Source organism: Nannobrachium achirus, assembly GCF_963921795.1.
Source record: "Nannobrachium achirus genome assembly, chromosome: 8".
NCBI classification, from domain to species: Eukaryota; Metazoa; Chordata; class Actinopteri; order Myctophiformes; family Myctophidae; genus Nannobrachium; species Nannobrachium achirus.
In genome coordinates this window covers 45,051,087-45,065,780 of record NC_137817.1, presented here as the reverse complement: position 1 = coordinate 45,065,780, position 14,694 = coordinate 45,051,087, and the positions used below count along the sequence as shown (strand labels likewise).

Sequence of the window (14,694 nt, the reverse complement as noted above, 5' to 3'; positions counted from 1 at the left end):
GATGGGAAGGGAGAGGCGAGACAAGGAGAGGAGAGGAGAGGAGATTATGTCTAGAATTTCAAAAGTGAGTGTTGCAGAGTGATTTTCTCTTATTGAATTATTGATGGTGGTTCTGGTGATGAAACGGGCTTTGCAGCTGTTGTTATTATCCTTGTGTGTGTGTGTGTGTGTGTGTGTGTGTGTGTGTGTGTGTGTGTGTGTGTGTGCGCGTGTTTGTGCACGCGTGCGTACGCACGCGCATGTAGGTGTGTGCGCGCGCGCGAGCGTGTGTGTGTGTGTGTACTGCAAGTCACAGGAGTCACAGTGTGTGAGAGAGACGTACAGGTATTTTAGCTGTAAACATTCTGTGGAAAGCAAGGCAATTCCCCAGAGAATAGCCTAGCCTACACGCACGCAGACACAGACACACACAAAGAGGTATGCCTGGGTCCCTGCTGTTTCGTACTATTGCTGTATTATGATGTGTATTCTTTTTTTGAATTATGAGCAAGACAGAGAGAGCCCTTCAACCTTGATCTGAGACTCTCACATGTAATGCTTTCGGCTAGCCTTGTACATCTCAGAGTCTCAATACGTACCAATTACAGTAGACATTGTCTCAGTTCAGGCTTACAGACACTACGACACTAAACCCAAGGGGGAGCCTGGCTCCCGGAGCCAGGGCACCTTCAAATTCCCAAGCGGCCATCGGAAGTAAAAGTTTCAATACTGCAATGTAGAAATACTCTTGTTAGTAGACAAGTAAGTCCAGAATTCAAAATGTAGGCGTACTTGAGTAAAAGTAAAAAAAGTATTGGCATCAAATTTTTTTTAACTCAGTCGGTGCCATATTTAAAGTGGGACCTCTTATATTGCCGTTTCGCCAACAAAGGGTTAAAAAATTAGTGTGCACGCTGGTGCACACATTCGTGCACAGATCATGCACTATGCATGTGCATGCTTTTCACAGCTTTCAAACAAAAAAATCCGCTTGGAAATCCGTTCAGGCATTCAGGAGAAAACAGCCCTTATGTTTTCTTCAAATGTAAACAAACATGGCTGCCATGTTTGAAAGATGGGGTTGGTATGGGGGTTAAACATGCAATTTCGCGATCGCGATCATGCCTAGTACATTGTTGGAGGTCCAAAAAATATATATTTTTTTATTATTTATTTAAAAAAGACGTCCAGAAGACGTCTGGCAGGGAGGTCCATAGTTAAAAAGACGTTTTTATTATAGAAACGTCTTTTTTGGCAGGGTGAGTGTTAAGTACAGTACCAAAAGTAGAAATGTATGCAGGATGTCCCATTTCAGGTTTTGACATATCTACAAATCTTTTGGAAATAGCAGATCTACAAGCTCACAATGGGTCACATCGTGAGCTTGTAGATCGGCTCTTTTCAGATGTCTGAAATGTATACAGGGCTTAAGTGGTTAATGTTTTCTTTATATATATATAATTTTTATCCCACGGTTTTGCAACCCATTTTCTTACCCAGTGCCAACTACCTAACCTGTAGTCCTGGTTTCCGCTCTCCCCCTGCCGTGCCAGGGGAATTGGGGAGCACCTGGCTGGCTAGGGGGAGGTAGTATAGAAACCAGGACTACTGCATGTTTTTTGTGAGGGCATCTACCCTAGGAGACACGGGGAGAACATGCAAACTCCACACAGAAATGTATGTTTTGTAATAATAAAAATACAATTCTACAAACTAGTAACTAAAGTTTGAAAATAAATTTAGTGGAGTAAAAGTACAGTATTTGAATCGGAGATGTACAGTATTGGCGTAGAAGTCAAAATGTTGGAAATTGGTTCTCAAGTACTCAAGTGAGGTACAAATAACAAAAAAAAAGTAAATGTACTTTCCACCACTGCCTGGGTGTCTGGTCATACATGCACAGATTGCTCTGGAGCGTGCGTCATGGGAGCAGCACCACAGCACCAAGTACAAAGCACTAACATTGTGATACATGGTTTTCATCTTAAGAATGTTGTTAGGGTTTGGTCAGATCTGAGGCTAAGCCCAGAGCATTTAAGCCTGTGTGAAGCAGATGCCAATAGTGTGCACGCACGCACGCACGCACGCACGCACGCACGCACGCAAACACACAAACACACAAACACACACAAACGAATCTAAATCGAATTAGAATCTAATCTAAATGTAATTAAGTTAGCACAGTCGCTGCCAGGTATTAATTGATTAATTCATCCACCACTGCCAGAGTTTTTCACTGGTTTTAGTTTTACCTTATTTTCGCCGGCAACAGGAACGCACCATGTGCCAGGATGTAAACGACAAGCACATGGCCAGGCGGACATAGTCTTTTTTGAAAATAAATAAATCCCAAATAAACAGATTTTTCCAAATCCGATAACCTGGAATGAATGGGGTGAAACTTTCGGGGATGATGTCATTTCCGGTTCATTATATAATTCATTGCCAGAGGTCCCCGAGAGGTCTACACTTGATCCCCTCCTTTTTTTCCCTTGACAAACAAATCTCTTTGCAGAAAATAGCCATTCTACAAGCCAGCCCACGACGCGACGTGCTGTGAGCGTTTAGATTGGCTACGCTACACGATGTCTGCCTATTATGACATGCTCCAGAATTGGGATGTAATCACAATAGGCTTTTTTTTGCACAGCAGCCATTTTGGAGAGAAATTGGGTCTCTTTTCACTTGTGCATGTTGGCTCACTGGAAACTCTACACGCTACACCAGTGGGTCTCAAAGTGTGGTCCAGGGACCGTCATGGTTCCTTGTGTGTAACTCTGAGAGAGTACACATGTGTACATTCTCAGAGTTAAGGGGGTCCTTGAAATAAAAGGTTTGAGAACCACTGTGCTACAGTACATGAAATGGAACAGAGCATTCATTACTATCACCTTTGAAGGGAGTGAGAAGAGACCCAACTTCCCTTTTAGAATCCGGGCTCCCCCTGAGTTAATGTCGAAGGGTCCTTGGGCAAGACTCTGAACCCCACATTGCTCCTGGTGAGCTGGTTGGTGCCTTGCATGGTTTCCTCTGCCACCGGTGTATGAATGTGTGCGTGAATGGGTGAATGTAATGCACAATCTCTGTAATGCGCTTTGGATAAAAGCGCTATATAAATGCACCATTTACCATTTACCATTTATATAGCCTATTGCTATTCAGTTCAGATGCAGTCAGCGGCTGATTGAAATCCCTGTTCATATCAGATCCCACTATTCCTTCTATCAGTTGGCTGTATTCGTTAACGATGAGATGAGAAAATGGGAGGGGAGGGATGTCAAAGGAGAACAGAATGGATATTGTCTCTGCTGTCTGTGTTTTCACCAAGTTCTTGTGCATCCCTCAGGGTCCGTTCGTGCACATCGCCAGTCTGTGTGCTGCGCTGCTCAGCAAGTTCATGTCCCTGTTTGGTGGAATCTACGAGGTAATGTTCTTTCCCTCTCTCTTTAGCTCTGTATTTCTGTCATTCTCTCTCTCTCTCTCTCTCTCTCTCTCTCTCTCTCTCTCTCTCTTACTCTCTCTCTTACTCTCCCTTTCTCTCTGTCTCATATTCATATTGACTAACTCTCTCTCTCACAGACACAGACACGTACGCACACGCACACGCACACACGCACACACACACACACACACACACACACACACACACACACACACACACACACACACACACACACACACACATGCAAACATGATCACGGTGTGTTATTGCTGCCTGTATCAATATTTGAACCAGTGTTCTCAGAGCGGACATAATAAAACTCACTCTGCTCTGCTTCTGCTGGTTTTATTTAAAATGCACTTTATTGTCTTGTCTCTCCCTTCATCCATCCATCCATCCATCCTTCTCCATCCCACCCTCCCCAAGGACCCAGACGAGTTTTTTGTAAGGCTCTTTCTCTTCTCTTCTCTTCTCTTCTCTTCTCTTCTCTTCTCTTCTCTTCTCTTCTCTTCTCTTCTCTTCTCTTCTCTTCTCTTCTCTTCTCTTCTGCATAAGGAGATAGAGCAAGGGTCTTCAACAGGGGGTCTGGGACCCCTAGGGGGTCCTCAGAGTTACTATAGGGGGTCCTCCAAATTGCTGTGTGATAGAAAGTTTTTTTCTCCTTTTTTATATTAACCATATGAACCCTAGTGTCCTTATTCTGAGAACTCTAGCCCAAATTTGCCGATCTACAAGCTCACAACGCCTCGCAGCGCGAGGCATTGTGAGCTTGTAGATCGGCTATTTTTGGAAAAGAGGTTTGGTGTAGAGGGGAAAAATAGCAGCCTAAGTACATAGTGAAAGGTCAACTGTATTAAGTATTGACGGTTCAAGTCGTTAAATATCTGAAAACTCAAATTGACACAAATCCAAATTACACTGACGATTGTGCTGTCAAAATGATAAAACTATATGGAATCTATGAAAAGGTTGTGGGGGCCTCTCTCTCTCTCTCTCTCTCTCTCAACTAAGGGGTCCTTGGCCTGAAAACGTTGAAGACCCCTGAGATAGAGGGAAAGGAAAGGGTGAGAACAAGTGGTCCAACAGTAGTCTGAGCGTTTCGTGCACAAATCGTGCACTTTATGATCGAAGCATGACATTTGGCACCCAGTTAGAACATGCCATATGGAACTTTTTTGGCTATAGGGACATCGCAGATTTGTCTTGGGAAACTTGTAGGAGCCAATCAAAGTTGGGCTCTCATAGACTTTACTATAGAGTAAAAATAATAATAAAAAAAATATATATGCTTTAAGTAGCATGTGAGGGGTCTATTAGGGTTTTTATTCGGGATTCTGAATCCAAGCAAGCATTTGTTTTGCACGAAAAATATTCCTTTCCGAAACACGGCCCCCACAAAACTGTGAAAAGTGACGACTCATCACTAAACCATAGTTTTATGGGGGCTGTTTTTAGCCCTTATATGTTTTTCGTGCAAAAACAAATGCTTGCTTTGGATTCATAATCATGACAGTTTGACCCCTCACATGCTACTTAAAGCATATTTATTTTTTGTATTATTTTACTGTATAGTAAAGTCCATGAGACGCCAACTTTGATTGGCTCCCACAAGTTTCCCAAGACAAATCTGCGATGCCCCTATAGCCAAAAATGTTCCATATGGCATGTTCTAACTGAGTGCCAAATTTCATGCTTCTATCATAAAGTTCACGATTCCATCAACATACTGCTCGAAGCGCCTGGGCTACAGGGAATGGGAGGTGAGGAAAAGATGAGTCATTGGAAGGCAGAGAGACGAACAAGATAGACTCTCTCTCTCTCTCTCTCTCTCTCTCTCTCTCTCTCTCTCTCTCTCTCTCTCTCTCTCTCTTTCTCTCCAGAGACTATGAACCAAGCTGATCATAGCTGTCATTGATTTTACTCAAAAAAGTAGAGCGGGGCGACTCGAGGGGAACATTTTGGATTATTCATCGCATTCAAGTTTAAAAAGGCCCGCATAATCTAACAGACGATGTGCCTTTCATCTCCGAAACCGTCCACGGGACGCAGAGATGGAAGGAAGGTTTTAGAGAGGGGGAGGGGGAGAGGGAGCGAGGGAGAGAGGGGGAGAGAAAGAGAGAGAGAGAGAACACAGGCCTGGTGTTTGAAAGTAGGGAGTTGAAAGAGGAAGCTCACCCCAACGTAAATGAAGCGCGGGAGGTTATGTATAGTCTCAGTAGCGAGAGAAGAGAATCTTTTTTCGCGTCAGAGAGTGCAGAGAATGTTAGAGAGGCAGGGGCTGAAATTTCCAAAAGGGCCTTTTGGTGAAAATATCGAAAATAGCAGACCTCCAAGCTCACAACGCGTCGCAGCTTGGAGGTCGGCTATTTTCAGTGGTTGATACCACACTGAACCAAGCATAATCAAGTGCATACTGGAGATGTGGCGTAACAGCATGGATTTCTACACAGAGAGGGCAATTCTTTCAACATAAGATGCTGCATTCAAGTTCAGGAGAGTTTTGACAAGGCAATTCTCTTGAATGCTGCCTTCAGGTATGGCATGGAAAGAGGGGATTTGCATTTCTTTCGCCATAGTAAAAACTGCATTCATGGTATGGAGGGCTGGAGAGGGCACTTTGTACAGACAGATAAAAGGGCAGGGGCCTATGTGTGCCTGCCGTCATCCATCTCTCACATCTGAAGACACGAGCGCCTGTTAGCAGGTGATCTTTGTGGGGGTGACCAGGGGAGCTCGAGAGAGATTGAAAGACAGACAGACAGACAGGAAAAAAGGGGGCTTGAACAAAGCCCCCATCCAGGGCTCTCTCTGATGTGCAGCTCCTTCTGTCTTCCACAAACCGTACCATCCTCTCTCTCTCTCTCTCTCTCTCTCTCTCTCTCTCTCTCTCTCTCTCTCTCTGCCCACCCCGCCGTCATTCCCTTCCTCTTGTCAATCCCCATCTCTGTCCTACTTTGTCATTTGCCTGCTTATCGCCTCCCGCTTCCCTCCCATCGCCCTGCAGCAATCACTCCCTCGCAATCGCTTTGTAACTCTGTACGAACAAACTGTGTGTGTGTGTGTGTGTGTGTGTGTGTGTGTGTGTGTGTGTGTGTGTGTGTGTGTGTGTGTGTGTGTGTGTGTGTGTGTGTGTGTGTGTGTGTGTGTGTGTGTGTGTGTGTGTGTCAGTCAGCGTGTTTGAAGTGTAACTGTGTGCATCGACATTCATTCTCCTCTCCAGTACAGTGAATGGTAAATGGAGCAGTTATTTCACTACCTTTTATCCAAAGCATTTTCCATTGTGCGTTGCGTTACATTGTGACACACACATACATCCACACGCCGGCGGCAGAGGAAACCCATGCAAGGCTCCAACCTGCTCGTCGGGAGCAGTGTGGGTTCAGTCCCTTGCTCGAGGGCACGTCGACACAAAGCAGCCTGGGATTAAACGGGGAACCCTACAACTCCCGTCCAATAGCACACTTTCAGGTGGGACTCCAATAGGCTATATGCACAGTAGCCATTTAGGAGAGAAGTTGTCTCTTCTCACTTCCTTCACAGGTGTTAGTTCTAATGAAGGCTCTGTTCCATTGCATGTAGCACAGTGGTTCTCAAACCTTTTATTTCAAGGACCCCCTTAACACTCTCAGAGTTACACACCTTTTAAGGGGTCCCCATTTGGAACCCCAAGGAACCATGAGGGTCCCTGGACCACACTTTGAGACCCACTGGTGTTGCAGAGTGTTTCCAGTGAGCCGACATGCACGATATCAGCATCCTGACTCTGTGTGACCAGAATGGAACGGAGCCTTCATTATTATTGGTAACACTTGTGAACCAAGAGACCCAACTTCTCTCCAAAAGGGCTGCTGTGCATATAGCCTATTGTATCCAATCAGAAGATAGAACCCATTATGTTATGGTGTTATAATATTTCTGATTTGATTTAGTTTGTTTCTTTTAGTTTTCCTCACTGATTTCACTTGTTATCCTATGTCTTGAACTGGTTCTCTCTCCTGACTGGATGTAATTGGTGTCCTGACCTGAAAATGTAGCTTCTTTATTTCAAACGTCTGAAACATCTGAACGTATGAATGAATGAATGAATGAATGAATGCATGCCATAATGGAAAACACAAGCAACCAAAGCACATGTTAGTGTGTAAGCGTTTTGGTTTGCTTTCTCTTATTTTCTTCTTTTTGTTTCCAACTAAAATCCTGCATTATGTTCACGTCTCGATGGTGAATGCATTCAGTCATTCATCCAGTATTTGTGCTCACAAACGCTCACACACAATATGCGTTAATATGGATTTAAAAAAGTGACAACTCTCCATAAGCAATTTCTTTTAACCAGGGCGCTCCAAAAAAAAAAAAAAAAAAAAAGCTCTGCTCCGCTCAAACGCAAGGCACGACTGGGAAGTGCATCTTAGTGCATATTTACCGTAGAAATGCATGGCAGGAAGGCTGCTGGCAGCTTACTGCGCTTTCTTACTCTCCAACCTTGTTTACCATGCTGCTGCAAGGACCCCAGCCTGGTAGGGGCGAAGGTAAGATCAGGTCTGTCAAAAAAAAACATCACTTCCCAGCATGCAATACGATGCCTTTTCACTCCCAAACTGCATATCCCTTCACCGACAACACTTATCACATTTTCTTTTTTGTGCGTGTGCCGTGAACCCCATGTTTTCCGTGTTTGAAGTGTAAGTGTAACCTCAAATTGTTGTTGTTGTTGTTGTTTTATGCAACCATGTTCAACATGTTGTTTATCTCCGTCATGGTGCTGCTCTAAGGAGACCACTCTCATTGGAGTCAAGGTAGTCGAGCATATGATCACAGAGAATCCCAGCATGCAAGTCGCTCTGTTTTGTTGTTTCATCATTGATTCCTTGAGATTTATCAGCAATGTACAGAATTTTTTTTTTTTTTTTTTTTTTGCATGAGGCGGGAATCAGGACAGCCAGGCATGTGGTTATTGTGGGTTTAATGGCCCATTCTCACTTGATTTTCCCCTTCCACAAAACCCATTTTGTAGACCTGGTTTATTTGCAACGTTCACTTTGAAAAGTCAAGTGTTGTGTCCACGTAGCAATCATGTTCTAACCTCAATAACAGAGGATTTGTGCGTGTGTGTCTGTGTGTCTGTGTGTTGTGTGCGTGTGTGTGTGTGTGTGTTGTGTGCGTGTGTGCGTGTTTCAGAACGAGTCCAGGAACATTGAGATGCTGGCAGCAGCCTGTGCTGTGGGAGTGGGCTGCTGTTTTGCTGCTCCCATAGGGGGTGAGTTATCTTCTCTCCTCTGCTATCCTGTCCTCTTCCATTCAGTACCGTATGTCCAGGGACGTGCTGGCCATTAGGAAAAGCGGGACAACTCCCAAACGGCCGGTTCATTCCCGGCCGGTCCAGGCCGGCCATTAGGAAAAATAAATAAATAAAAAATGTCGGCCTTCGTTCCATTTTGGGGGCTGTGCGGCCAACAAAGTAAATCGTCACTGTCGGGCAGAAACCTCGTATCTCCAAGTTTCAAATGTATACATCTCATCATACAAGGCCGTTGCACAAAAGTAGTGAAAACAGCAGATCTACAAGCACACAACGCCTCGCACCGCGAGGCGTTGTGTGCTTGTAGATCGGGTGTTTTCACTAGTTTAAATCACCAGTAAGACTCCCTATCGTTGGTCGCTTATCTCCACAAATATCACAACCTCCACCTCTCACGTCATACGGGTAGCCATAGTTACACCTGGAATGTTGAATCTCCATATATGGAGATAACCTACGCATCACACAAAGTCTGACCTCACCAGCCCATACTTGGGCATGGACGACTTATATCTCCATATACGGAGATGGCCATATATGGAGATACGATGACATCACAGAGTCCACAGCTGATGATGTGGCGTGATGTCATACAATACACAAACAAGCCCTATATAAAGGGGCAATTCTCACCAGGGAAGAGAGCATTGCCTGGAATGTTGAATCTCCATATATATGGAGATAACCTACGCATCACACAAAGTCTGACCTCACCAGCCCATACTTGGGCATGGACGACTTATATCTCCATATACGGAGATGGCCATATATGGAGATACGATGACATCACAGAGTCCACAGCTGATGATGTGGCGTGATGTCATACAATAAACAAACAAGCCCTATATACTGATGCGATACGATGACATCACAGAGTCCACAGCTGATGATGTGGCTTGATGTCATACAATAAACAAACAAGCCCTATATACTGATGCGGAGATATGAGCAGGGCAAAGGTGTGACGTGTGACGTGTGACCGACCGACCGACCGACGGACGGCCGGTGGAGGTTTTCATAGTAAACTGCTCCCTGACGGTCGCAATTATTAAAATGATAAATACAAAACAAACGGTTTTGGACATATAAGGTTTCCACCCGACAACGACGAAATATAACAAAAAAAATTAGGGCCTCCAACTCTTTTTCCCGAGCTGAATCAGGGGACCAGCACGTCCCTGCGTATGTCAACTCTGTGTGTAATGGACCCTTTATCAAGTCCCGCTCGTGGTTGTGCTCCTCTTCGCACCCATTGGTTGGACAAAAATCCTGTCTTTTCATCCATTTTTGAAATAATGTGTTTTTCAGTTGCTTCGTATTGATGTTCTGTGTATTACATTCTTATTTGGTGTCAGTAAAAAAGAATAACATCTCAGGTTCTTTTCTTCAAAAATGATGTTTTAGCAAATTCAACATAAACAACCAACAATGACTGAAAGAGCCTGCTGGTTGGTCAGTTAGGGACCAACCAGAAGGCTGACAAAGGGTTGTGTGTGTGTGTGTGTGTGTGTGTGTGTGTGTGTGTGTGTGTGTGTGTGTGTGTGTGTGTGTGTGTGTGTGTGTGTGTGTGTGTGTGTGTGTGTGTGTGTGTGTGTGTGTGTGTGTGTGTGTGTGTGTGTGTGTGTGTGTGTGTGTGTGTGTGTGTGTGTGTGTGTGTTCCAGGAGTGTTGTTCAGCATTGAAGTAACGTCAACATTCTTTGCGGTGAGGAACTACTGGCGGGGGTTCTTCGCTGCTACGTTCAGTGCCTTCATCTTCAGAGTGCTGGCTGTGTGGAACAGAGATGAGGGTAAGCATTATGAGAGAGAACAGAACCAATTGGGGGGAGAGAGAGAGAGAGAGAGAGAGAACATACTAGAGTGTTAAGGGCTGTCCATACTTTCTCCGACCACCAAACTTTTTGTCGGAGAGTTCCGACATTCCGACATGCAACTTTCCGAACTCAATTCGGGTTAATGCTTTTCAGAAGTTGCGAGTGATGTCATTTTGTTGAGCCGGACCTTTCCAACTAAAAAGTTCGTGGTTGGAGACAGTGGAGTTCTAAAGACGCAGACGTGATTTCTTACTTGGTTCCCTGCTCATATACTGTAAGTAAGGGATAATGACTGGCTCTGCGGTGGCCATACATAACATCCGGACAGCCTGATAACTCACCAAGGAGCCAGTAATTATCCCGCTTATTACCCGGCTACTAAATAAAATTAATAATTTGACTCAAAACTAAAAACAAAACAAAGTATTTCCTTGTTTACAGACGGCTGAAAGTATTCCACAAGTGTTGCGCTGGGCTGACATGTTGGTTACAGCACAAGATTCTTGACGCAGTGCAGCCTGACTGCAGCAGGTGTTCTGAGCCTTTGATTAGGCAGCGGTCTGTTATAGAGCGGAGCGGTCTGTTATCAAGGAATATCAGACCTCTGATTTCAGCGATTGACCAATCAGAATCAAGCATTCAAACAAGCCGGGTAATAAAGATATATATCTATCACACCCTATTGTGAAGTCACCGGTATTTATGAACACTGGTCCCGCAAACCTTGGCCAAGTACATTTTGTTGGCAATACTTTCGTACTCTTACTCAATTACGTTTTGAATTCAGGACTTTTCATTCTAACGGCGTATTTCTACATTGCAGTATTGATACTTTTAAAAAATGTGAGTACTTTTTTCACCACTGTCCACCACTGATGATTAGCATGACAGTTGCGCTGTCTAACTGGACCTCCTGCCTCTCTCTCTCTCTCTCTCTCTCTCTCTCTCTCTCTCTCTCTCTCTCTCTCTCTCTCTCTCTCTCTCTCTCTCTCCACAGAGACCATCACAGCGCTGTTTAAAACCCGCTTCCGTCTAGACTTCCCCTTTGATCTCCAGGAGCTGCCTGCCTTCGCTGTCATCGGGTGAGATTAGCCTGTCTGTGAACCGAAACACGTTATGGTCAGAGAGTGATCATTGATGTTTAACCACGTGAAGCCATGGCGTCCCTGTTCCGGGCATGTCATAATAACCAAAATATTCTGTCTCACTGCGTGTTGGGTTGGGATGCGTTGTGAGCTTTTTGAAGATAGCTATTTTTGGCGAATAGATTTGATGTAAAGGGCAAAAAGGAGGGATCTAAGTATAAATGACGTGTGGGTTAACTGATGTAATAGGACCCTGGCCACAATATGACTTCCGGTTGGTTCTAGCAGAAGTGGCGGAAGTGCTGTGTTTAACGGAAGTTACATCATGCGTTGTAGTCTTCCGTTGAAATTCTCACGGCGGAAGTTGAACGGTCTCTGCCTGATATTGTCACCAGGCTTTTCTCTTCGCAGATGAGTAAGCCTGGCTACACGAGGCTAGGTTTAATGGGGTTAAACTCTGACCCCTATAGATAGAAGGCTTCCATTAGACACTTAGGCACTATTCTATTCCCATATGTTCCGAACTCCCTTTTGTTTTAGTTTTTACCTACAGATGTGCTGTTTAAACTCTTCAGCGTTACTGCTATTTTCCTGAAAATTTCCTGCAAATGCACTTTTTCCACAGGTTTATTTCCCTATTTTCTTATGGAGAATGGAGCGTATTTTTGCAGAAACTTGCAATTTTCTGCAAAGAAACCACTCCATTCCTATTGAAAAGCAGAATCCACCTTCATACGTAGATTTAAACTTTGAAGTCAGAGAAGGTCATAAAAATAGTAAAAATAGCTGATCTACAAGCTCAGTGTTCTGCAAATCCCCTGAAAACCTTCCAAAGGCAGGAACGTGTGAAGTTTTGGAATGGCACATCTGTATAGTACAATGACATGCCCAAAATCGGGTCTCTTTGGTCCACAATTATATCATTTTTTTAAGGCAATGCTCACAAAACGATTGCGGGAGTAATTCATAAAGGATATGAGTTTGCCTCGAGAATTCTTCCTGCCTTCCTTGCAGGCTTCTCGAACGGCCTTGAACAACCTTTCCAGCCGAACGGGCACAGAACATTCTGAATGCCATCTCTTACTTCACTTTACGGAGGAGGTTCACGCAAACATCAATTAACAGTCTAACCTCTGTCCTGTTAACTACGTAAGGAGACAGGTGTTGATTTGAAGGCTGCAGAACGCTGAATGGAATTCAGTTAGCTTCTGCAGAGGCTTTAATGCGGCATTGCCTGCGTGTGAGTCACCTGACATGGATCATTAACCCATTAAGACCAGAAATTATGTTATGCTTTAGCTATTGAAAAATAGCAGACATACAAGCTCACAGCGCGGCACCGAGTGCCGCGCTGCAAGCTTGTAGATCTGCTATTTTTGAAAAAAACATGAAAATGTTTGCAAATCTTTGTATATATATTTTTCAAAGCAAACTTCTGTAACTCAAATCTCTGCTTCTGGGGGGGTCCCCCGAAAAACATATTATTTTGAGTTGGGGGTCCACGGCCAAATACATGATTTAGGAGAAGGATTTAGAATACATTTATAGAATACACCGGGTCAAAATATTCAAAGACTTTTCACCATTTTTTCAAAAATAGCAGATCTACAAGCTCGCAGCTGTGAGCTTGTATATCTGCTATTTTTCAATAGTTAAAGCATAAAATAATGGTTCAAGTGTTTAAAATCTAAAGCCACAAAAAGACACGTTCCCGGCCCTAACTGGTTAAGTTATTGAGGATGCCTTATTTTAGCATGTCATAGCCTGAGGGCTCCTCTGTGACTGTGAATGGAACTGCAGCCTCCTGCCTCATCTCTCTCTCTCTCTCTCTCTCTCTCTCTCTCCCCCCCACTCGCCACCTGTCTCTCCGTATCCCTGGCTCCCTGGCTCCCTGTGCCACCCAGATGAAAGCACAGCAGCCCCTGCATGCGCGCGGTGGGGGTGCGTGGGCCTCGCCTGGGAGATGAAAATCCCCTCGCTCTCTCTCGCGCGCCTCTCCTTTCGTTCGCTGCTCCTCTTTTCAGATGTTTTATTTTTTGGTCCGAAGGTGTTCCGCCCACCAGCTGGATCCGAGTCGCATTAAAAGGCGTCCCGCGGAGAACAAGGCAGCCTGCTTTGCTGCACGTTTAACACGTGTGTGTGTGTGTGTGTGTGTGTGTGTGTGTGTGTGTGTGTGTGTGTGTGTGTGTGTGTGTGTGTGTGTGTGTGTGTGTGTGTGTGTGTGTGTGTGTGTGTGTGTGTGTGTGTGTGTGTGTGTGTGTGTGTCTGAGCGCGAGCCCAAGCTTATGCAATCCTCTGTGTGGGTGAATTGTGAAACCAGACTTATTTGGAAGTGCGTGTGCGCTGCATGCGTGTGTGTGTCTATGACAGGGCTTATGTGCATAAACCGTGCACGTGTACAGTATGTTTGAAGTGGGTGAATGCATATGCGGCGTGCACGCTTCTTGCCCCCTAATGCACCTTATTTCCATGTTCCCCTGCCAATTGCTGTCATGCTGTGGAAAGTCGGTCAGCGTTTCTGGGCCATATACAGAGAGTCCGTCCTGTGCTACATGCTAGATAGGACATGTCTTTGAAGAAGTTGGACGCCTACATGCTAGATAGGACATGTCTTTGAACAAGTTGGATGCATGCAGTGCATGCTACGGCAGTGGTTCTCAACCTTTTCAGGCCCCCAAAATAATCATATTTTAACTGGGGACCACCCCCCCCCCCCCACCCAGACGAGCACTAAGAGTTGAGGCGTTACATTTTGTATAACACGGTTCTATTGTGAAAATAGCAGATCTACTTGCTCACAAGCATTTTTATATTCCAAAATGTTAGAAAATTAAATATTTGAGAAATGGTCTTGAGTTAAAGAAAGTATACATGATCATTACATGCTTACATTCGACAATTAAGGTCCAATATATCTACAGACCAGTACCAGTCTTCCCTGTGTGAAGTGCGGAAGGGAATGCAAATCCCACATAGGCTTATTCAGTCATGTCCAACGCTGCACCGGAAGCGGAACGGCCCCTATCCGGAGCGCGACTCCATAGTCTCTCGAGACTGACGGATGCCAATGCTACAAA

General features: G+C 44.6%; 1 protein-coding gene across 1 annotated transcript in view; it reads left to right on the top strand.

Moving 5' to 3' along the window:
* Positions 1 to 14,694, top strand: part of LOC308290470 (chloride channel protein 2-like) — a gene marked incomplete at its 3' end in the record, with an annotated part of 240,980 nt that overhangs the window by 140,854 nt on the left and 85,432 nt on the right. Inside the window, exons 6-9 of the mRNA XM_080732317.1 lie at positions 3,326 to 3,403; positions 8,600 to 8,678; positions 10,383 to 10,508; positions 11,530 to 11,614. Coding sequence (XP_080588443.1) covers positions 3,326 to 3,403; positions 8,600 to 8,678; positions 10,383 to 10,508; positions 11,530 to 11,614 — 368 coding nt within the window. The remainder of the gene's footprint in view (positions 1 to 3,325; positions 3,404 to 8,599; positions 8,679 to 10,382; positions 10,509 to 11,529; positions 11,615 to 14,694) is intronic.